The sequence below is a fragment of the Corapipo altera genome, unplaced genomic scaffold (genome assembly GCF_003945725.1).
Source record: "Corapipo altera isolate COAL_440 unplaced genomic scaffold, ASM394572v1 23, whole genome shotgun sequence".
Lineage (NCBI taxonomy): Eukaryota > Metazoa > Chordata > Aves > Passeriformes > Pipridae > Corapipo > Corapipo altera.
This window is the reverse complement of record NW_020884878.1, coordinates 13,058,678-13,082,245: the sequence shown is the minus strand read 5'-3', so window position 1 is coordinate 13,082,245 and position 23,568 is coordinate 13,058,678. Positions and strand designations below refer to the sequence as shown.

Sequence of the window (23,568 nt, the reverse complement as noted above, 5' to 3'; positions counted from 1 at the left end):
TACAAATTTTTCAGGACATGGAAAGTCAAACAGCTTGACCATGCCAAAATCATCGCCTGTTACAAGATTGATTCCCGAGTGAGAGACGCAAGCACAGTTTACATCAGCTTTTTCAGCATGCCTGGACCAGATTCCAATTACTTCATCCCCTAGAACACTGAAACAGAACAGCAAAGAGATTCTTTTGAAAACCACAGCAAAAACAATAGAGTAACAAAATAGAAAGCTGCTCGCATATTGTAACCAGTTCCATAAAAATGAAATTTTGACATTTTATTCTCACACATACATGACTTCTATAAGTTTTATTCTGTAATTAATTTTTGTATCATTCTATAATTGCTTCTGAAACTGATTCAGTGATATAATTCCCAAAATGTTGTAGCCCATGGCAACACTAAGAAGCAGAAGTGAAATAAATAGTACTAATATTGTCCAGTGAGGCATTCACAAAAAAAAAAAAAAAAAAAAGAAAAAAAGAAGAAAGAAAAACAATAGAAATAGAACGTCATAGCAAAAGCATTAGATGAATAAGTTTCAGCTTTTGGAAAGTAAAAAAATTGTATATTCTCATTATAACTTATAACTATGCTCTGTTGATTCTGTAACATTTTCATATCCACTGAAGATTTAATTATTTTAAGATTCCAGAAAATTGCCTTTGCAAAGCCTTATAAAAAGGCTTTTATTCAGCTCTGCTTACCATGCATATGCATACTTCCAAGAATGCACAGAAACAAGCATTTGTTAACAGGTGAATGATTTGGGAATTTTTCTGTGATTCCTTCCCCTCAATTCAGAGCACAGTACACATTCAAAAAGGCATGATTTACATCAGACACACTGAATTGGGTCAGAAAATACCAGTTTCTTGTTTTCGTATCAAAGGGGTGACAAAACTTATTACCCAAAGAAAAAACAGAAATCTAGAAAATGAGTCTTTCAGAGCCCTTTAAATGCTTACAGTTTTAGTTATGTCTAGCAGCAAAGTCAGGATTATTATTGTTTAAAGTGGTTCATATGTGGAAAACTTTCAGGTATTTATTCTCAATTTTTATCTTAGGGTGATAATTAGAGGACAATTACTGAAAGCAGGCAAAGGAGACTGAAATGAGGCACAAAAAAATCAGATTTGCATAAATAGAAAACAAATTATTTAAATTTTAATTAAAAATAAAATATGGTATCATTCTTCATGTAATATCTTGAAAGAAATATAATTTTAATGCATTTAAAAGTACTTTTGCATGCCTTTTAATTTGCAAATGTTAATAGCAACTTTATTATACAGTTACAATTAGTCTCATACTATAAATAAACTTGAATTACCCCAGTTGTGAAGTGTTTTCAGGTTTTGATATGTACACTCATCACTCTTTTGAAGCAAATAGTGCAGTATTCCAGAAAATTTGCACAGTGCAATGAAAAAACTACTGAGGTTGCAAGAGTTGCACCAAAGGAGCTAGAGATAGCTGGAGAGCAGAAAGGCACTTTGTGAGAGCTCAGTTTTTATCGGATGTCCTCACTGTCACCCAGCTCATGTCTGATGAGGGAATCTGCTGTGCACTGCCTTGTGCTGTACTGCTGATCTGTTGCCGGAGCAGATGGGTGTGTTAAAAGAAAATACGTGACTGAATGAAGGGATGAAATACGCTTTTAAACAATAGGTGTTTCTCCTGGCAGTTACAAGTGTTTTAACAGGTGTAAATATGTGAATCATTTACCTTGTCCAAGTAGCCCATGTTATTCTGTCAATCACAGCTTGGTCCACAAGCTGTTTTCCTGAAGGCACTTCATACACTTGCCTTTTGTAAGACCCCGTAGAGACCTTTGAGATGACCACAGAGAATTTAGAATAGATTAACTTGTTTCAAAAGATGAAAGTATAAATCTAAAGGGCTTTGAAAAGCATTTTCTCAACAGTTATCTCTTACTCCATAAAGTAACATAGCTATTAAGAAAACTTGGTCAATGAATTGAAAATTCTCAAAAATCCATACAGGCATAAGGCAACAGTGAGAAAGCATAAGATATCTTAACATTTAAATCTTTAATTAATAAAAAACAATTGAAACATCTCACATTCTGCACATATTAATTCTCTCTATATATTGTGTGCTAGTGTGTGTGTACACTCAAATAAGGCAAAATAAATTCCTATCTTTAAAACTGATGCAAAAGCCTTCCTCTCAGCCTGTAAATGTTGATTTGATGATGAGAGAAGCTTACTTCTCCTCTCAGATGTGAGTAAAATATAGAAAGCAAACTATACAGAATTTATTTTGATTTTAAGAACTTTCTTGAGCCCTCCTACGGTTGGGAGTTGCAACACCATGATTTTGGCACCACTCCACAAAGGCTACCACTAAAATGACTTGTAATGCCATCGTTGGCATTACCCTGGTCAGAGTGTACTGGTCAGAGTCCAGGGCCCTGCCTGGGCCTGCACAATGACAGACTGTACTCTTTCCTCTTTTAAGATGGTCCATCAGCATCAGAGATAAAAAAGCAGAGAGGCACAGTGATTTTGAATCCTGTTTCTCATTTCTATGCTTATTTCTTGTATTTAATCTCCAGGAATACTATTCAAAATTTTAAGTCATCCACTTATCACTACAACAAAGTAACAGTCTAGTGACAGCAACATATTACCAACATTTAGTTACAAAATTTAGAAGTAGTCAAAGGAGAACACCTGCAGAACATGCTGTACCTTTTTCATTCAGTACCTTGAACAATTAATGATTGATACCTGGAGATAAGAGCTATCGGCAGAGAAGTCCATCTGGATCACAAAACTTGGGATATCTTTGCAATAGCTGATTCGATTTAGTGTGGGACCCAAAGTCAGATCATAAAAATCCACTGCATTCTCACTGGAACCGACTGCTAAGTATCGAGAATCTGGGCTAAACCTGAACAGATAAACACAGGTTGGCACTTACAGCAGATTCTAACATTTGAGGAGCATGGGTAAATTTGCATTTCAAGTATCTGCTATCCAGAACTAGAGAGAGGCAGAGTATTTAGTCTCCTAAGCACAATAACTTTTTAAATTAAATTTTCAGGGAATGCATATCCAGTCAAAGGTGGCAATAATTTTGGTACACATATAAGTGAACTGGGAACATCTCTTGAATACTTCTGTTCATTACCTGATGTCATGATCATCTCAATGGTCCAGCAACTTGTGACATGCCCCTGATGACTTTGACTCTCAGATACTAAACTTACAAGGTTATGAGCTAGAAAAATTAAATGGTGTAAATGAAGAAAAGCCAGAGCTTCTATATGAAATGTACTGAAAAGATGTGAAATCGGACTTTGTCTTCACACAGTGGGTTTCTTCCTCCAGTTTTCCTTTCTAGTCTTCAGTAGCTTCCCGAGTTGAAAAAATTCCTCACAGCCCCTTCTGTGTTACTAAGGCAGTTTCTTTATTTCTGTTCTCTCTGACACGTACCTTTGGACAGCTTTCTGATTCCAACCACCCCCTAACTCTTGCAAGGTCCCTGTTTGCTCATATTTCTCTCTCATCTCACTTAGCTCTCCAAAAGCTTTCCTCAGCTGATCGTGACCAATTTATCTCAGAGAAGAAACGTCTTAACCTCCACTCAAGAAATAGGTAAATTTGACTTTTAACTCCTTTCTAACAGACACAACAAAGAGCAAACTGACAGACAGGCATTTCCATTATCTCTCACAATCCAGTCTTCTTCTCTAAATTTCTGATCTCATTTTACCTCCTGCACATCGTCTCTTACCTTGAGTGTGCCAAACACACCACACAGCTCGGCAGCAAAAGTGCTGAGGGTGCACTCAACACTAATGTCCACGCTGCCAACAAAGATGTAAAACAACAACAGCCACAATGCCAGCCACCGAGGAACACCACCCAACACTGGTTCCCATTCCATCAGTCTTTTTCACCGATAGCTCTCTCTTATCTTCATGTACCTCCTCCTTCCTTTTTATTCCTGGTATCAGAGTAATCACAAAAACTCCACAATTCTCTCATTGATTCCAGCTCTCTGAAATACCATTGCAATGTTCCTCAGAACACAAAACAGTATTTTTAAAACTCAAAATATTAGAGATTTCTAGCATACTGCAATAGGCAAAGGGATTATATTTTCTGACCTGATATCTTGAATCGCTGATCTTCTGTCTCTTTTTTTCCCCCAAATTTTTAGAGAGGTCACAAGCAAGATAATAAATTCTCCATTTTTCATGCCAATAGCTACCATATCACCTTCTGGGCTGTAACAAACAGTACGAGCTGCATGTCCTAAGCTGACTTTGTTTAGCATCTTCTGTGAAGAAATAAAATCCCAAAATAGTAACTGTTATTATTTGTCCATATTTTAAAAGCACCTTACACTAATAGTTTGTTAACATGATAACAGTATCAGATGGATTATTCTCAGAATACATTAAAAACCAAGTTTCAAGTCTGCAACACTACTAAACAACTACCTACCTTTTCAACAATATCCCAGAGTCTTACTGTGCCATCTTCTGCAGCAGAAAGGAAAAAATCTCTGGATGGATGTGTGGCTAGGCCCCAGATTGGTCCATCCATATGACCATTAATTAGAATGTTACATGCAGCATTTTTCTCTCCAACTTCAATTATTTCAGCATTTCTTGTCCCAACGAGAATTTTCCCCTTGAACAATAGTGAAGGAATTATCTCTGATGTAATATATTAACCACTCATGATGAACAGTAATAAAGATATAGTCTAGAGCTATAATTCTGTCAAGAAAGTTTGCTTAAATTGAGCTGTTAAATAATCAAAGTTATTTTATTTTTTAAACTCTTCTGATTTATTGAAGTACAAAGCTGTATAGAAATCATAATGCTAGTTGAGTTATTGCTTGTAATATGATACTTGATATTTAATATCCAAACTGTGAAAATAGAAAAGAAATAATTAATTAGTCTTTAATAAAAATATATATGAATATTATCCTAAGTAAGATTGAGATCTCATGAAGTAGATGTTCTTCTGCTGCAATATCCATTGCAGACACCTTCTAAGTTAACCTTTAATTTCAAATAGTAATTATAAGAGAAAGCAGAAGTCATTTATCCAATATTTACAGAATAACCTACAAATTATAAGCTTTATTTTACAGACAGGAGGCTTTCTTTACCTTGCCTCTACAAACAGAGCGAACACAGTCTGTCATTTGTCCTGTCTCTAGTCTGAAGGCACGACATCTTTTTAGCTCTTGATCCCATAGCTTAACTGCTCCACCTTCCTTTGAGCTATGAAGACATCAGGAACAACCATGAGTATAATGGCTGGCACAAAAAAGACAACTAATATATGAAAGAACTATGTTATTTAATGTGATATATTGCAAATGAGGTATTTTTAATTTGTTTTTACTGAACTCCTGATGTTAATATGCTGAGCCTCCTAGCTAAGCTAGACATACTGATTCCATGTTCTTACTGTACTACTTTGCAGAACAAGTTGAAAGATGGGTGTTGCTAAGCTTAGTCTGAATGAGCAGCCCTGAGGGAATTTGTCTAGTTATAAGAACAGTTAAGTGTGTGAACAAACTGCCATCCCAATAATAAGACAGGCAGAGATTATCAATATATAATTGAGGAAAGCAGGAAAGATATGTATTTTACTTCTGCGAAATAAATGACAAAAAGATTTTTACTTTTGTGAAAATTTCACTATTTTCACTGCTGTGAAATAAATGACAAAGATACAGCAGAAAAAAACACAGATTAATTGCATAAGACACCCAACTAATAAGTATTAATTATGAAAACACTAAGTATTTCCCAGCCACTTGCAAAAAACTTGGTATTTCAGTAAAGAACACATTCAAATAAAAAAGTTTCTGAAAAGGAGATAATGTTTACTGAATCAGTTATAAATCTGGCATTTCCAGTTGAGCTGGAACATGTCTCATGTGTCTTCACAGAGAAAAAAATCTCCCCTAACAGACACAAAATACAATGTTCCACAATATTGGTTGCCTGTGTTACAACTTTGATTACTTTGTATCTGTACTAGGAAAAACATCACCTGACTGATGTAATGTAGTATAATTGATAATGCAATATTACTAATAACCCATTCACATAAATTATTTTACACTTGCCTATTATTTTTAAACAAAATAGTGTAAAGTCAGGATAAAGGCCTGAAAAAGCTTCAGAAAAATGACTGTTATCTAGAAGTTAAAATTATGAAGAACTACTTGTACAGCATTTAGATTCTGATTCATGCCCCTTGGTTTTAGGTAATTAAACATGGCACCCTTGTCAGGGGCTGGAGTTTTACATGATCCTAGCAACTCTAAGCTTTCTCTTATAATCAATGGGAAAAAATAGGTAGTTGGAGTTCATGTGGGGTTACCCGCACTTTGGTCATGGTGGTTACTCTTTTTCCTAATACCTGGTCAGGGATCCGAAAGGGACTACTCTTCTAGCTCTGATGTCTCAGATGCCTAGTGTTAGATGGGATGAATCCAAACCATTTTCAAACAGTACATGTGCATGCAGAAAAAAAAAAGAGGAAGGAAGACTCACGGCCTTTCTTTGCCTCCTGTAACAATCAAACCATCCCTTAATGTGGTGTACATTGTGAAAACAGGTCCGTTGTGAGCTTTGGCCACAATTCGTATCAACACATGATCTTTCCAAACACAAACATCTCCACTGATAGTACCTGTAAATGTCAAGTTATTCTGAAAAGGGGAAAAATAAACTCATCATCTGATTCTGAGTAAGGCAGGAAGAAAAACATTCAGAAATAAAGATCATCACCATTTGCATTTAGGCTAAATTGCTTTTATTTGCTGCGGTAGAAGAGGAAACCGTAGAAGGAGCACTAAGAACCTCTAGAGAAAAAACAGTGAGGTACTACATTCCTTCTTGAAGTCTGAAACATGATTTCTTGTAGATAACAGGCTCTGCACTGCAAGAAGAAATGCAGTGACTTAAGCTTCAGCCATGTGGTTATCTGTACTTTCAGCCTATCAAGTGTGCAATGTGTAGTAAAACAGTAGAAAATCACAGTAAGTATTGACATTTCACACAAACAGGCAATTTTCACCCCCTTGCTATGCACATTACACTTGCAGTAATTTTTGTGGTTAGGTGAACATACTCACTGGATTACAGTATCCATTAGTTTAAGAAGAGTTTAACTTAAAACTAAAATCTGCCTGTTCTTCTTTACTTCTGCTTCCTGTTCTTGAAAGGTAACAAAAATAATTTGAATTGCAATTTATTAGGATACACTTAAAACCAAGAGGAACCTGTTATTGAGCAAAACTGTTTTAGTAACTTACATGAACAAACCTCAAATTCAGCATCACATGTAGTATTACAGAGTATCATTATGCATGTACAGATGTGGTATGAACACTTTCCTTAACTGAAGTGGGTTGATGTTCTACATTCTTTTCTTAAAGGAGAGTGTGTGTGTGTGTATCTAATAAAATAAAAGAGGATTGGAAATGAACTTGAGAGCAGATCCTCTGACTGTCCTCACAGCATATCTGTTGGCCATTTCCAGCTTCTGTTTAGGGACATGTGGACTACCTCCTTCTGAGACCCAACCAAGAGCACTCCCAGAACTGCTCCCTACATGAAATACGGAGAACACACTGGGTTTGGCTTTATTCAGTTTGCACAGCATTTCACAAAAGCCCTGCAAATTCTGCATCCTCAAACAACGTCAAACCAAACCTCAGGCCATTTAGCATACAGCCAGATTCTCACCCTAAGAATCTGCCTCTCGATAAGAAAGTTTACAGAGGTTTCCCAAGCCCTTTACTAATGCCTGGGCTGTGCATCAGTAACAGTTATTTAAAAAATATCTTGTTTCTTTGGAAGACTTTTTTTTAAATCAGACAAACACCCCTCTGGAAAAGAGACAGCATTACGAAAAAATGAAACCACAGGCCAGTTACAGTTTCAAAAAGCACAACTGATGGTGTAAATTCAGTCTGGATCAAACAGGCAGATCACCAAACAGGACAGTAATGCACGCAAGGAATGTGAAGCACCACTTCCCAAACGAAATCTGTGGCTTTTTGCCCAGCTGAAGAGATGAGTGCTGCTCATACAGAGCAACTCCTGAAACAGCAGTGCCATGGAACTTAGCAACAAGGCCTGCACATGTCAAGAACACCCCAAAGCAAAACAAAACCCTACTGTGGTTGTCTAACAGTGTCTAACAGTCACAGACGTTAACAAATGCCCCAGGGCAATGCAGCTCTCTAATCACCCATGAGCAGCAACACATATAGATTATAATAGAATCACCTCCAGATGGGCATAAAATTAGCTTCATTTCTACTGTTTGGTTCCTGCAGTCTAGACTCAGTTTTGTTTTACCTGGATTAAATACCAAGCAGTGTATTACCAGTCCAAAGCACCTATATTTGTTTCTCTTGAAAAAATACAAATCCATAATCTTCTTTTGTTTTCTGTTCTAAAGAAAGCTGGCATTAGTTCTAATTAGCAGGCAAGTATTAGAAATGCTAAACTGAGTTTAATAAAACAGCTGACATACTCATTAGCAGGTTAGAAAAGTCTCACTAAACTGAATAAAGGCAGAAGGACAAAAACATTTTTGTTTGTATGCATTTTCAAGTAGTTTGTTGAAGTACATACCGCTCCAAAAGCTACAGATAGCATCGTCTGCATGCGGGCATCTTCTATGGAGCTCAGCAGCCCTTTTTTACTGAGAAGAGCTCTTCCAGCCAGTGTCCAGAACCTCACATGTTTTACTCCCACAGAAACAAACTGGGTATCTGAATCTGGTCTGAATTCTGCTACAAATATACGCTGGTTATGTCCAGCTCGGCTGGCAATTTTGGCACCTGGCAGAAAGAAAATGAACATTTTGAACTAGCTGAGAAAAATACACATTTACAATTAAAAAATGTTAAAATCATTTAAACCCATATGAAGATTCCTCAATCAGGATCCTTAGCTGCCATTTTGAATCTGTATCAACTCTTAAGAATGAGCACAGGCATGTTCTGACTGAAAAGGCAGTGAATGCTTCATCTTACCTAAGATTGTATAAACATACACCTGACATTGTGTCCATCTCTAAGGCATCATTAGATGTCACTAGACAAGCTGTGAAAGATCATTTTCTATTAACTTGGTAGCTGATCTTTAAACTTCTGAGAGTTACTAGTCGATCAACAGAAATCCTCAAAGAGAGAAGAAGGAAACCCCTAAGACCAGAGAATCAGATTCATAATCTGGGCATGGCTTTGTCAGACAGAAAGAAGATGAGAAAGCAGCTCACCAAATCGCTTTAGCCTGAATCCTGAACACAGATCAAAGCCGACTTGAAAACATGTAGTATAGCTTAAGACACCAACTACATAAGATGCATAGAGGAGCTGCACTGGCACCACATTTCTGCAATTTGCAAATTTGGGGAATAATTTTATAACAACCTAGTCAGTAATCAGACTTTAGAGAAGAATAAGAACAGAGAAGAGTGAAATAATAATGATTATAAAAAAGAATGAAAACTACATTTTTCTTTAATTATTCGGGCTGGAAATCAGTGAACTATCTTGATCTTTACACAGCAATTTTAAAGGATATACATTTAGCAGTTACTAGAATGGGTAAAGACATTTATTTAGCTCTTGTTGTACAGAGCATAGCGCACAGCATTTATTGTAATAATTTTTGATCTTCTGATATTTTAATGTTACAACTGCTCTTGACTCAAGCCAACATACCTCTGAAAATACAAACATTCTAAAAAAACAATCGCTTTCCTACCTTCCTGCCACTTCCAAATGGTAATGGTATGCTCAGGATCCAGCCCTACGGACAGCAGCAGTTTGCCAGTGGCACTGAAACTGACGGAGCAAACGCCCTTTGAATGGTAGCACCGCAGCACTGACAGTGTCTGTTTGTTCATTGCATCCCACACGTGGATAGAAGGAGCTGTAGCTACACGAATATAAAAACATATCATCGGTATACATTTTGGAAATGTCTTATAACTTGCTTATAAGTTAAACAGTTAATATTTTTTAGTAAGACAAATACAATTGTTGTGATCAGGCAAGGAAAAAAAGAAAGAAAAGAAAGGAGATTTTGGCCTCCTTTGGAAACCAATTTACGGTAAACAGGATCACCAGACAGAACAAACAAGTTGGTCTCATTATATTACTGGAGATGAAAACTTTGCTTAACCTGTTATGAGACTTGTGAAGCACAGAAGCTCTGACAGTCAGTTGTCTTCTCCTGTTTTTCTCCTAGTAAAACTTAGATCAGCATGCTAACTCAAAAAACTTCATAAATATCGAGCAACTTATCAAGAATGTAATTTCTATGTGGGTCTTTTGGACAACTGATAGCTACAGAGAAATTAGTGCAAGGTCAAAATCTTCTTTCTACAAAATGGCCATCTGTCTGAAATGCATGCCCTCTTAGGAGAGTGTCAGCTGAATCATCATCCTGCTTGCTGATGTACAAGAATTAGGGTGTCTAGTTTGCATTGTTTGGACTGCAAGCTCTTTGCAGTAAAAACTGTCTTTCCATGCTACTAATGTATGTGACGATTTCTACCATAATGACAGTTAGTTTTTTCCCAAATGTAATGCCTTCTCAAAAGACCTTGCAATCCACACATAGTTTGCTAACTCTGAACAGTATCTAGGGCATTTCCAGGACGGTAAGATTATCAAAATTCTTTACTTCTGATCTCCAATAAATTTGACTGCAGAGTCTGGAGGTCATAGGTTCTTGTCATAGACACAGATTCACATAAACTAAATTCTATTTCAGCTTCAACCTTTGTTTTTTTTAATCAGCTAAATGTAGGCCCTGGAAGGCACACACGTGATGGGAAACAGTAAGCACAGGAACTAGGCAAAATTTTAGCCCCATGAAACTCAGTTCTTGAACATAATCCCATACCTCTTCCAAACCAGTCTTTAGAAAAATCTTCCTAATTTCTTTTCTTTCTCATTAGAATTTCCCCTCATGGCAGCAATATGGTTTCACCATTACCTCTTGAAAGGTACTACAGCATAGTATGGACATGCCATTAAAACAGAAAGGGCAGGGGTTGACAACAACTGGCATGTTCCCAAAATTTTCAGCAAACTCCTTGCTGTCCTTATGGGAAGCTGAGGGAAGAGAAAGCTTTATTATGGCTCTGAATGTTTTTTTTCCTCTTCAACACTTCCCTTGGTAATCTCTGTATATTCCTTGACCTCTGCACCTACCCTATAACCTTGGCCAAAATTTTCCTTTTGGGTGGTAGACAGAAAATTTCACCTAGATTTCCTGAATAAGAACTGACAAAATCTTTCAGAGCAAGATTTGCAGGAGAGAGGACATGGACTCTGGGGTCCTCCTACTTGATGGACTTCTTCTGAATGTCTCTGTCCTGACACTGCATCCTGCTTTGGAGTACTCAACACTCTCATAGGAGAGATTTTCTAAGATGTCAGCTACTTCTAGGAGCCATTAGATAAAGTTACTATGGGCTGGAAGGACAAAAAATATCTTCAGTAAGGTGGAGCAAATCCACACCAAGTTATTAGGCTGGAATGGCAAATTGAGTTTCCTATTACAAACATTACTGCTTCAAGAACCCCTGCATCACTATAGACAACTGAAAATTGGAACTAGAAAAGCAAAAGTTTTTGGTAAGAAAGTTGCCAAATAGCCATGGATAAATTTTAAGTGAAACTATTCAACTTTTAAATGAAGGCAGGCAGCAGCTTGGATTCCAGACTAATGGTTCCACAAAGAAGAAAAAAGTAAGAGGGCTGGTTTCAAGCAACGACAACAGAATTTAGTTATATATACAAGCTCAAACTGAAGTTGCAGCAGAAAGAAGGCAAGTGAGACAGGGAAAGTGTCCAGGCACCATATGCAGGACTAAAGATGTTCTTTCATATAAATAGCCATATAATCACTGATTTTTTTTATACAATTTAAAAGTGTGGGAAAAGGTACCTATATTCTTCCTCCCATCCTTAGAGTAAGCACAATTTGGCATATTTAAAAGAAGTCAACACACATTAAAGATGTCATTGTACATCTGTTCTTCACAGAACAAGTTTTAGGTCCACATGAAGATTATTATAGTTTCTAGTACACATGAACACACATTTATGCATCTCTGAAGATTCTTCACAAGATGATTATGGCTGCTCAACAATGAACTCATTCACACACAATGGTGATGAATTTTTAAGATCGCAGTTGAAAAAACAACATGTTAATAAAAAATAGCTCAGTCAAGACTGTCAAACTGTCAAAGACCCAAAATGATACAGGAAAAAATTAAGTTGGTATCATAACAACATTTTGGATCAGTGATAGTAACTGCATGACAATTGTACACAAATGTGAAAGGTGATTGGTTTTTTCACTCAGTCACCTAGGCCTCCTCAATGGAATTTACTTTAAAAAGGCATATTAAAATTATACTCAATTGAATGTCTAAAGTAAACATTAATTGTCAGCCCCAACATGTCTGCAAAATCTGCAAGCATACACAGGAATGCTACAGTAGCAGTATGTATTAGAACTCACTAATCACTAAGCAGCAAGAAGGGAATACACAACTACAAAAGTAGTTTTTAAGTGTGTTCTAACATTTTTTATTGTTTCTATATTTACAGTTTGCTGAGTTGTTGTGGTTAATATTCAGTGCTGACAGTAATATAACTGATACAGGGTTTTAATAAACTAAAAATGAATTCACATCACTTATGATTCTATAAAGCTGCAGACGGGTACTACCAGATAGGCTAACTAGACCTGAAGATGTTAAAATTTTATTTCCCTTACCTGACATATCTGCTGAGTCTCCTGTAATGGAAAAGCAGCAGAAAGATAATTAGATCAGAAATAAGGTAAGTGCTAAAGAAAATATACGCCACATTTCGTGTAATTTCTTAACACACACCTTGATGTTATCTCTTTGCATTGCAGCAGCACCAATACTGCTTTCAGTGTTAAAGATGAATAATTACTGATAAAAGGAAGCCACATCAGAAACAAATGATAGAATGAATATATTTTGATTTCCATTTTGAGTTACAACACAAAAATCTACTTTTGGTGTATATTAGGTCTCTGTCAAAGTAAATGAAAAAGATTTTTTTCATTTTATCGATATTTTAACAAATTAAGTGGAAAAAAATGCTGATTGCTTTTCTGCTAAGAAGTAGAGTTTGGGTCTGACCTTGAGAAATTGCTAATACACCCAATAAGCTCCTACAGAGCATTAAGAAATCAGGATTTTAAAGGTTCAGGTACTGCAAAGTATTACCAAGACTCTGCCTAGCATTACAGTTTAAAAATACTTGAGATAATGTTTCAGTAAATCTTTTGAAGATCGCTATGTTTGTGCCAATCGTAACAGTAGGAAAAGTGGCAGCAGTTAAGCACGTTCTTTAAGGAGTATGTACTCCTTAATATTGCTTCAAAATGTAAAAGTAAGTGTTGTTTGAAGATATTTTGCTTCCTGTTCATTTTTCTGATTTAATTCCCTCCTTAAAAGTATATATTTTGTAGTCTAATTTTTAAGTGTCATCTCCCCCTGATTTGTATGCCTTAATCCATATTACAAAACAGTTAAAATTGTTCTACTGCTAGTTGATGTAGCAATGATTATGAAATCAAAAAAAGGCATTAAATCCTGTGGGTTTTTTGGGTTAGATGAACACCGAAGAAAAAGAAATTTCATATTCTTCCGGTACGGAAAGGCAAGCAGGGCCAGGTTAAGAAATATGCTGAAAAATCAAGTTCCTAAGGACAATAAAAGGCCTGGAATTCCTGCAAATGTTCTTTGCAATCAAACCATAGGCAAAAATCTGTTGATAATTTTTTCCATTAAAATAATGTCTATTAACAATTTGTTTAAAATTATGTAAGGCAAGAAACTCACCAAGACATGAAGCTATTTTAGCTAAGCAGTTACTATTATCAATGAGTCAATTTTAATGAGACATGCACCTAAAAATCCAAAAGACACAGGAAAGCAGGTAATAAACTGTGAAAAACTGACTGTATTTAGATGAAACATCTAAAATACACCTACATAAATAATAAGCTATTTTGACTAAGATACAATAAGGGGGTTTTCTGTATTCTATGCACTGAAGAAAACAACGTGGGTTTGAATCTGCTGACAAACAACCGCAACCAGATTGTAGGACTACAAAGCTCCCTATTCTGCAAAATTTAGAAACAGCAGTTTCTGTCAGCTATGCAGATGCATAATGTGGTTTTTGCTTTTTCTTTTCTTTTTTTTTAACCTGGTTAGTTCTTAGATCAGTTTTAATGGCACTATTAAACATATATACATTTTCCCTCTATGTTTAAACTTATCTGTAGGGAAACACCATTAGGGTTTTGGTTCTGCCAGGAATGTTAAAAATATGTAGTATTAAACCACCAAATATGTATTATAAATCTGCTTGATGAGATAAAACCTACATAGTGTGACATATTTGAAGAATTCTGGCTTTACTCCATATAGAAATCAAAGTTAGCTTGATTCAGCTTCCTTGGATGGGCTATGACACCTTGGAAGGCCTAACACAAGCTGACCATCCAATAAAAACAGACTAATTTCATGGGGCTTAAGATTTTAGAAAAAATAGTTTTGATAATACTCCAGACAAAAGATAAATTTAATCTTCTTTCATGCCTCAATATTTTTTGTCAGCTTTATTAAATTACATTCAAAAAAAAATATGTAAAGAGGACAGGTAACTGAGTAACACTCATACAAACGGAGATAGCATAATCAAATATTTTTGTGATTTATCATGAACTTACAAAGCCCTAATTGCATGCTCTTATGTTCATTCTTTTTACAAAAATACAAACATACCTACTTGGCCAGTTGCCACTATGTTGGTAAACTTGGGGTGCTGATTAACAGTGAGGCACAAAATATCATCATTGTGTTCCTGGTAAAAAGACTGAGAGCCTAAAAAGAAAGAAAAAAAGAGGTCAACTTTAATTAAAACACTTTCACACACATAGACACGGTCACTATTTGAAAATTTGATAATATTTGTTAGAAAAGAGGATTATGGTGATATTGCATTCTGGAGCTTAAAATCAGAAAACAGAAACTCCTAATTTTTTATCTCTACTTTAACACACAGTACTCAGTAACTCCAAACTACTCCTTCAAGTTTTCTACATCAAGTTGCTCAAATATCACAGAAACAAATGGCATTGTGTTACTCAAAAAAGGACTAAGTTATCTAAACTAAACTGGTTAATGGGAATGAACGTATGTGATACAGCTGACTGAAAAGTAAAGCAAATAAATAAAAATACTATTAACTTATTTTAGAAAAAAAAATTAAACTACAGGGACCCTGTTGTTAAGCTCTTCTAGTTTCTGTAATCATTTTAACATGCAAATTTCAAAAAACTAATATCAAAATAATAAAATCTTTACTTCCTTCAAAGTTTAGTCACCAGGAACATTTCAATATATTTAATTTGCTTATGCAGATATTATGAATCATCTCTACAGACTGAATTTTTCAGCAACAAATAATAATTCTTCCACATAGTTATTTAAAGCATATTAGTTACTTCATAAACTGTAACTTCATGTATGTGAAGAAATATTTTCCCTCAGAATTTTCTCCTACCTGTTGCCACATTGTACAAGATGCCAATAGACGCGGTATGATATATTACATCAGCACCATCATTCAAATAGTGCACATTGTTTCTGCAGTCCTTGCCTCGATACCCAAACACCAGCTCCAAAATTAGGTCCTAAAAAAGATATCCACATCTATTAGATACTCAAAACCTTAAAGCAATTATGAACTTTACAATCTTTTGTAAGATTTAATTTTTAATTATGTCCTTATGTAGTAAATGAAAAGGAGTTTAACAATGTCTCAAACCAACAGAAACTGAGATTGTGCCTTCCCTGTCAGTTTACATTGCTGCTCATTCCTGTCATACACAGTCATCTCACCCTTTCATATCTGTCTGGTGGATGCTGCAGACTATTTATGTGTGTATATGCACACATATGTATATATACACAGAAAGAGATACTCATACACATGGACATAAATAAACAAATAGCAGTGAAGAGCATAACTCTTTTAATACGGAAGACACTAAGAAACAAGGAATGACAAACACTGGTCCACAATGTAATTCCAGCTGGCAATTGAGAAAGTTGAATTACAGCCTAAAACTTCTAGAACACTGATGTCAAAAGGCTGCTTATTATGCTACACCAAACATTTTATAATATTGACAATATTTGAGTTGGTATAAAGAACTGCATTTTCCAAGGTTAGATGAAATTTCCACTTCAGAGTAATCAAAAGTGAGTACATTTATTTGCAATTGCCATGTAATGAAAAAACAGGTATCATTAATAGAATTTTTAGAATTATTTTTAAAACTTTTATCAATGATGAATTTTAAATGAAGTTTTAGAGTAAATTAAAAAAAGTTTGGAATAAAAAATGTTTAGTTTTATTAGCGATAATACACCTTTTAACAATCCAGTCATCTACACAACACATATTGATTTCTACAGACATTTCAAAGATGTTATGATTACTAAGAATTAAGTGGTAGTCCATTTAATTTGCACTTTTTCTGCTATTTACCCACTAGTCACTATTCCCATCTTTGATGTATTTAACATAAAACAATCATTTAATGTGTCCACAGACACATGTTCTGGCAAACAAAATCCTAAAAGGAGAGAAAGAGGAGATCAATGCTTTTCTTACCTCTATAGGTCTCTTTTTTTTCCCCACGTTATTTGTCTGAAGCTTCTCTGGTTGTGGCAATGCCCTACTAACTGGTGGTCTGAAATAAAGAACTGTGAATAAGAGAAGGCTGTCCGTCACCCATTCCATACTAACACAGTACCTTCCAACCTGCTAAAGCACAGGGAAAACTTATACCCTATCCTACTTAACTCAGACTTGTATTCATCTTTAAAAGGAATACCTCTGTCAAAGGAGAAAAACAAAACCCAAAATCCTTTAACATGCCAGGTTCTCTAACAATTCTTCACCAGTCCATGGGGTTAATGCAAAGGGTTGTTTTAAAATGATTGACCACTTATAAAATATTCTTAGCTTTTTCAAGCTATGTTCTTAAGGTACTTCCATTTTCTCTGCAGTAATTTTTACTGAATAAAGGCTTACCTGATTAATCTAAATACTTGGGATACTCATTCCTGTTCCCACATGCCTTCAGTAGACCCTAACTTTTCCTATTTTTGTAATAATTTGCAAAAAACTCCAGGTGCACCTGGCCATTCACTCTTATATCAGCAGATATGAGATATCGATCAATGCTTACATGGCAGTAAACCATGACCATGCAAATGCAAGAGTAAGAGCCATAATTTATGTTCCACTGTTCTGAATAGTGCAGATTTAATAAGGAAATCTCAGTTGGTTATATTTAACAAGTATCTGCAACATATCTTTCACATTATGTTCAACTGTTCATATACAAAGAAACATACAAACAAATGAGCTTTATTTATTAAAATTATGCAACTATTCCTAGTAATTTGCAGGAGCATTGGTTATTGATTCTGTAGATACAGCATTTGTGGCAGTGATGAGAAACCTGTAAGCTTGACTGTTAAGAGGAACAATTAATTCAAAAATAAATTCTGTGTATAGATTCAATGACATCCAGATGATTTAATCCAGTAGGCAGTGTAACAAACTAATATCACACATAAAGCAATAGGCTAGCTTGTTTTTCATATTCCTTCTTAGTACAAAGCACTTTTAATTTCACCTCTGCTCCTGCTCTTGAGTGATGAATTTGATTCAAAATAATGACTGTGTTTTCTAAGAACGATAAAATATGATTTGTTTTTACACTGTATATTTTGAACTACAGTTATTCAAATAAAATAACATTTTCTTAGCTTTATTTCTTCATCCTCCCTAATTTCAGTATATTTATAGATTGATGTCATATCACGTAACAAAATATTTGTACACATTATAATGCAAATTATACTGCAACTACAAACTGTGTTCTGAGATGTTCCAGTTACTTCCTTTACTCTTAGAAACCTGTGAAGTACTTATGGGAAAAAAATGACAAAAGAAAAATAGATGATGAAAAATTTCTCTCTGGTAAAGAAGTCTGTCATATGCCTGGATCACTCAAATTCAGCATCATACATCTAGATTTTATGAAATGTGAAACCTTTACTATAGAAAATCAAGTCCAGATATAAGAAGAAATATTGCTACTTTACACTGCATAGTGAGTCTTTTCACAGGGAGGGAATATGGGTTGCATTAAATTCTTATCAGAGCAAAGTATGAAATAATAATTTAAAGGTAAAAAGAAAATTCAAGGCATGAAAGAAGATGAAAGATCATATTTTCTATTCCTTCATAAATTAGTGCAAGTTAGAACAGAGATCACTAACTTTAGTACGGAGAAAGACTTCTACAACTTCATGAAGAATGATAGTCTAACACTTGGTTTTTTCTACTCCCAAAATTCTTTTTATTAAAAAACAGGTTTCTAATAAACTGGCAATAAAGGCAAAATCTGGAGGCCTTGACCGTATATAGCAAGACAGGTCAGAAAAGGAGTCCAATATGGACATGCACTAAAGGTCTACTTGTTCAGAGACAAGTTAAAAGAAAGCAGCATTTAAATACAGTCTTTCAGTCCTGCTTGAAATTTGTGTGGTGGGAATGTACCCTCAGACTTCATTCTCAAAGGTCTTCAGTTCTTTTTTCCTCTCCGAGGTTTCCAAACAGAAGGGGTTCACATACACCTTGTGACAGAAAAGCAAGACATTCGAATTTCTTTTTCACTTATGGTCTGAACCTAGCTCACAGACTTTCAGTACGTGAAGGTGAAAAAGTAATCTCCTAACTTTTGGAAAAGAGGAGGAAGAGCAAACCAATCACAGTCTTGGGTGTGTTCATCATCTATACAAGCACACTGACCAGCACAGAAACCATGGAATCTATCTCATTTCTGTCACCAATCCCAACGTCCAATTTCATGACCACTCTTGAATCACAACTGTCTCTCAACCAGCTTTTATACTTGATGTGAAATTCCTAGCCTGCCAAGCTATTTTCCATGTCTTCTCTTCTGTCCTATCCCATCATTGACTCCTAGGATCCTCTCATCTAGTTTGTCATACTACAACAATAGCACTGCTAGGTAAAATTCTCACTTTTTCATTTTAAAATATAAAGAAAATACACTTTTACAGAGAATTTTCTAAATTTCAAAAAAACTCCCCAGCGTTTACCATATTAAACATATATGGAGAGAGGTCATCTAAAAAAAGAAAAAATGTTTGGCTGTGTTTGTTCCCCACTTTCACAGCAGATGAGCAATTTCAGTTATAAATACACTCATCAGGAGGCAACAGGTATCTCCCAGTGCTGTAGAAGTCTCGTCATCACTGTGTGCTACACAAACTGAATCAAATCCAATCAAGTAAAACTACTGAAATGCATGAACAGAAATTGAAAGGCACAGATTCAGTACACGGAATGGGCTTTCTGAAAGCATTTCAGTGACACAGAGAATAAAAACCTGCCCATATTCATTCAATTAAATGAAGAGACAAAGAGAAACTCATACAGTGTAGTTCCTCTTAAAATTTGCTGGGGTGGGGTGAGGAGAGGGAGGAATAAATCACACAGCTTCATTAAACATCTGAGGTAAATTTACATTAAGATTCCCTCTTCTCTCCTAAAAAGAATTTTTTTCCCCAATTTTTTTTTTTTAAATGGTCACACTGATATCCCAAATATTACAAATAAAGTTTTGTTTGGATTTTTAAGTGGTTTGGGATTTTTTGCATATGGATATAAATACCACTTAAAAGGGAACTTTTAAGTTTTTTAGTACTTACAATCTGTGAAGTTAAATGACAAAACAATAACCAGTTCTCTGCCTATGAAATCAAAAGTCTCTGAAGAATGAGTAGGATTAACAAGTTAAATGAATTGCAAATACCCATGATTCTACATAACCTGTTATTTTATGGTTAAGAATTATAGTTATTAAAACATATCTAATACCTGATTTGTGTAAAAAGTTAATGATATTAACAGCTGCTAACCAAATTTTTTTCCTATCTACAAGTTTACTTTGAATTCTAATTAAAATTTCTGAATTCCTTTGGTACCTCCAAAATTGCTGCTTGTTTATTAGGTAACTAGGATCCCACTTAAAAATGCAAGTTCACTAAAAAGCACTTATACAAAAATGTTTTCTTAAAAACCACTTACATAATGTTGACTTTGAAACCTTTTTTTTTTTTAAATTAAGTAAATGCAACATGTAGCTTTTTCTTTTTAAACATGGGAATTGGGAACAATGCTGAAGTGCCAAAAATTGGAAGATTGTATACCAGTGATTCTGTTGTTCTAACCATTAGTTTTCCCAAGAATCAGCTTTCCACTGTCAGATTACCTCTTCTCTCATCCCATGCAGCAGCAACAAAATCAAACAGCAGGTATAGTACGGAGTACTGCAGAAATGTGAGACTGTCCATGCTGTTTGTTGTGCATGCTGCTTCTATTGGCATGTTGCAGAACCCAAAAAGACTTCTGGAGGAAAAGAAATCCAGTTATCAAAGACATATTAAGGAGTAAAAAGAAAATCACAGTGCCACCTTACTCAGCTGTGAAGCATCAACATGTTACTGGAACTCAACATTTCTCTGCTGCTTCATTCTAGAATATGGCATTTTTATAACACTTGCTGTCTGCTAATCCCTCATGATAGAATGGGAGAAGAGGTAAAACAGTCTCACATTAAACAACTGCTTGAGAAGACTGTCTATACTTAAAGGCTGCATGGATACAAATATAGGTTGATATCATCCTTAGCCAATCATTAGAGTACATTAACATCTGCACATTACCACGCCACAGAATAAAGGGAATGTACTTGGCAACTTTTACTCAGCTTTATTATCTAACAGGTCACCTAGACAATTTATCAAAGTACCTATCCATGCAAGGTTAACTCTATACTGATCCAGAGCAGTGGAACCAGAATGCAAACTACAAGCACATAAGTATTTTTTCCCCAATTAAGTTTCAAGACGACAACTTGTGCATTTAAAAGCAAGAATGTTGAAGGACAGAAGAATACATTTTCCAAGTGCATTTTTGAAGGTGTGAAAGCTGAAGATATTTTTCACTTGCTATTTAATGTGCAGGAAAGTGACTGATGGCATATACAACACACAGTGGTCATATGCCTGTATGCATAACTGGTTGCATGCTCAAAAAACTGTGTGCAAAAGATGGGAAGGACAGCACGAATAAGATTTTGGGGTAAATGCACATATAGATGGGTTCAGTTTGAGCATGTGTAAGGAGACTTCCAGCCATCTATCATAAGGGAAATAAATATCTTAATATTGGTGCTTTGTTTTCAAAACGAAAATAGATTTGATATATATTTTAATATTTCTTCTTATGAAACCATAAAAGTTGCATACAAGCATTTCTAAATAGTGTGTGAAACAAAGAAATTCCTTTTTCACACTTTTAGACATAGCTTCAATATTACTGATACTGATACCCGTGTTGTCTTGTATGATGTTGTATTTCACTCCCTATTTTCATTATTGATACTGAGTTTCTAAAGTTATTAACAGAATAAGTATGAAGTATAGAATGAATTTTAAAAGTAAGGATGACTTCTTTCAATTTACTCTTGGTAAGATCTTCAAAGTCACTTGTAAAAATTTATAGAGGTCTGATTTCCATTAGAAGATAATGAAATGTGGTAGTTTATGAATACTGCTTCTTGGTAACAATTACTCATAAATATTTTCAAGTGCCCTATGAGTAGTAAATGCCAGTTTGCATCTATTAATGCAGATATAGGTAATCTAATACTTATATAATTTAATAATATATACACCTTGACATGTCAGGTGAGTCTGTCCCATCAAGTGCAAAACAGCTGTCCACTAGGGAACTGGAAAGGGAAAGAGTGCTAATCTCTATATTTTAATAAATATTATTGAAAAACACTTGTAAAACATAGGGCAGTTTAATAGTTTATGGAGTTAATTTTATACTGGTAGGTTTAAAAAAATCTGGCCTATTTTATGAAACAACTACAATGAATACATGTAATTTCTAATTTGTAATACAGTAGTATTCTAAAGAGTGATAGGTGCATGGTATAGCACCCAACATGACAGATGGCTTTTTAAGGAAAATGGGAGATGACAGTATATGATGGACTAGATAGCAAAATAAAAGCATTACCTGGAACCTCTTTTCAGCAGCAGATGGGAAAGAGAAAAGGATTACTTATACAAGTTTGGCTAAAAGTTAGGTGTCAGTGAATTATTCATATAAATAATTACTATTGACTTCCTGGTTTGTTTACTTCTTTTTACAAGGGGATTACTCACTTCATAGACTGTGTAAATCTATTATTTGTATAGAAAACTCCCATTCACTTAAATGGGAATTATGAACATGTGTTCGTATGAGAATAAAATTCTTAGGAATAATTCCTGCTGTAAACACAGAAAGGAATCAGAAGCAGACCCAAAAACCTCTGAGGTATATCAAGTGTTTAAAGAGTTGGCAAACACAACACTTGCATTTAATGCACAAAATTAGCTGATAGAACAGTCAACTCACTATTGGAGACAGACATTCAAGTTCACTCATAAAAATACATTCAGTTATACTAAAACACAACTACCTCAGCTGGTCAAAATGTGTGGGCTATTGAGCTCTGCCGATATAAACTGTTTTTTCATGACTATTTGATCCAGCTTATGTTAACTGAAGATACTTTGCACTGGATGGGTTTCCTCAGTAAGGTATGATGCACACTCCTATACCTCAACTAGCCAAAAATCATTATTAACCATCAGAATATATGGGCATGTATAGATTATTTCCTAATATCTGTAGTATGCATGGGCACTTTCCATTAGTTTGATTAGCAGGTACACTGCCACTGATGTGGTTAGAACAACAACGCAACTCCAGCAAGGAGGACACGAGTTAGTTTTTTTCACTTATAAGTGAAGCAAAAATAATGTAGGGAATAATTTAGGGAAAACTTACCTGAAAATTAAGAACACAATGTTAACAACTCGCCAATTTACAAATGGATTTTTTCACCCATTGAAATTAATGTGTTTTACTCAATCTCTTCTATATAGTTCTAACTTTATCCTGCAATGCAAGACTGATGCACTGTTTCCTCATATATAAAACAGCTAAGCCTTTTCTCACAATAAAATCCAAATGTAGCTTAAACATGTTTTACAGTCAATAACATGCAATTCTTCAATGACTACAGAATTCAAATACCTTCAGATAATTTTCACAGTAAGCTCTATGCAGGGGAAATGAGAAATTCTCCAAGAACGGAGCTCAGTTTTCTCTTAGAATTTTCCTGAGTCCACTGAAACAAATTTTCATATAGTCAGAGGAAACCTTTTAGCTTTGATTTGGCAGTTTCAATTCTTTAATATCCAATTCTACCATATGGACTACATATGACATGTAA

At 35.0% G+C, this 23,568-nt stretch overlaps 1 protein-coding gene across 4 annotated transcripts in view; it reads right to left on the bottom strand.

Moving 5' to 3' along the window:
- EML5 (EMAP like 5) overlaps positions 1 to 23,568 on the bottom strand; it is a 112,868-nt gene that overhangs the window by 8,724 nt on the left and 80,576 nt on the right. The window contains exons 29-42 of one of the 4 annotated variants that reach the window (XM_027637921.1): positions 22,302 to 22,310; positions 16,779 to 16,857; positions 15,663 to 15,792; positions 14,882 to 14,980; positions 12,829 to 12,849; positions 9,793 to 9,966; positions 8,653 to 8,861; positions 6,559 to 6,716; positions 5,157 to 5,271; positions 4,478 to 4,666; positions 4,138 to 4,310; positions 2,753 to 2,915; positions 1,725 to 1,828; positions 4 to 157 (exon numbers count right to left, since the gene is read on the bottom strand). In XM_027637921.1, coding sequence (XP_027493722.1) covers positions 4 to 157; positions 1,725 to 1,828; positions 2,753 to 2,915; positions 4,138 to 4,310; positions 4,478 to 4,666; positions 5,157 to 5,271; positions 6,559 to 6,716; positions 8,653 to 8,861; positions 9,793 to 9,966; positions 12,829 to 12,849; positions 14,882 to 14,980; positions 15,663 to 15,792; positions 16,779 to 16,857; positions 22,302 to 22,310 — 1,777 coding nt within the window. The remainder of the gene's footprint in view (positions 1 to 3; positions 158 to 1,724; positions 1,829 to 2,752; positions 2,916 to 4,137; positions 4,311 to 4,477; positions 4,667 to 5,156; positions 5,272 to 6,558; positions 6,717 to 8,652; positions 8,862 to 9,792; positions 9,967 to 12,828; positions 12,850 to 14,881; positions 14,981 to 15,662; positions 15,793 to 16,778; positions 16,858 to 22,301; positions 22,311 to 23,568) is intronic. The other 3 variants (XM_027637922.1, XM_027637923.1, XM_027637924.1) reach the window with 3 other exon arrangements.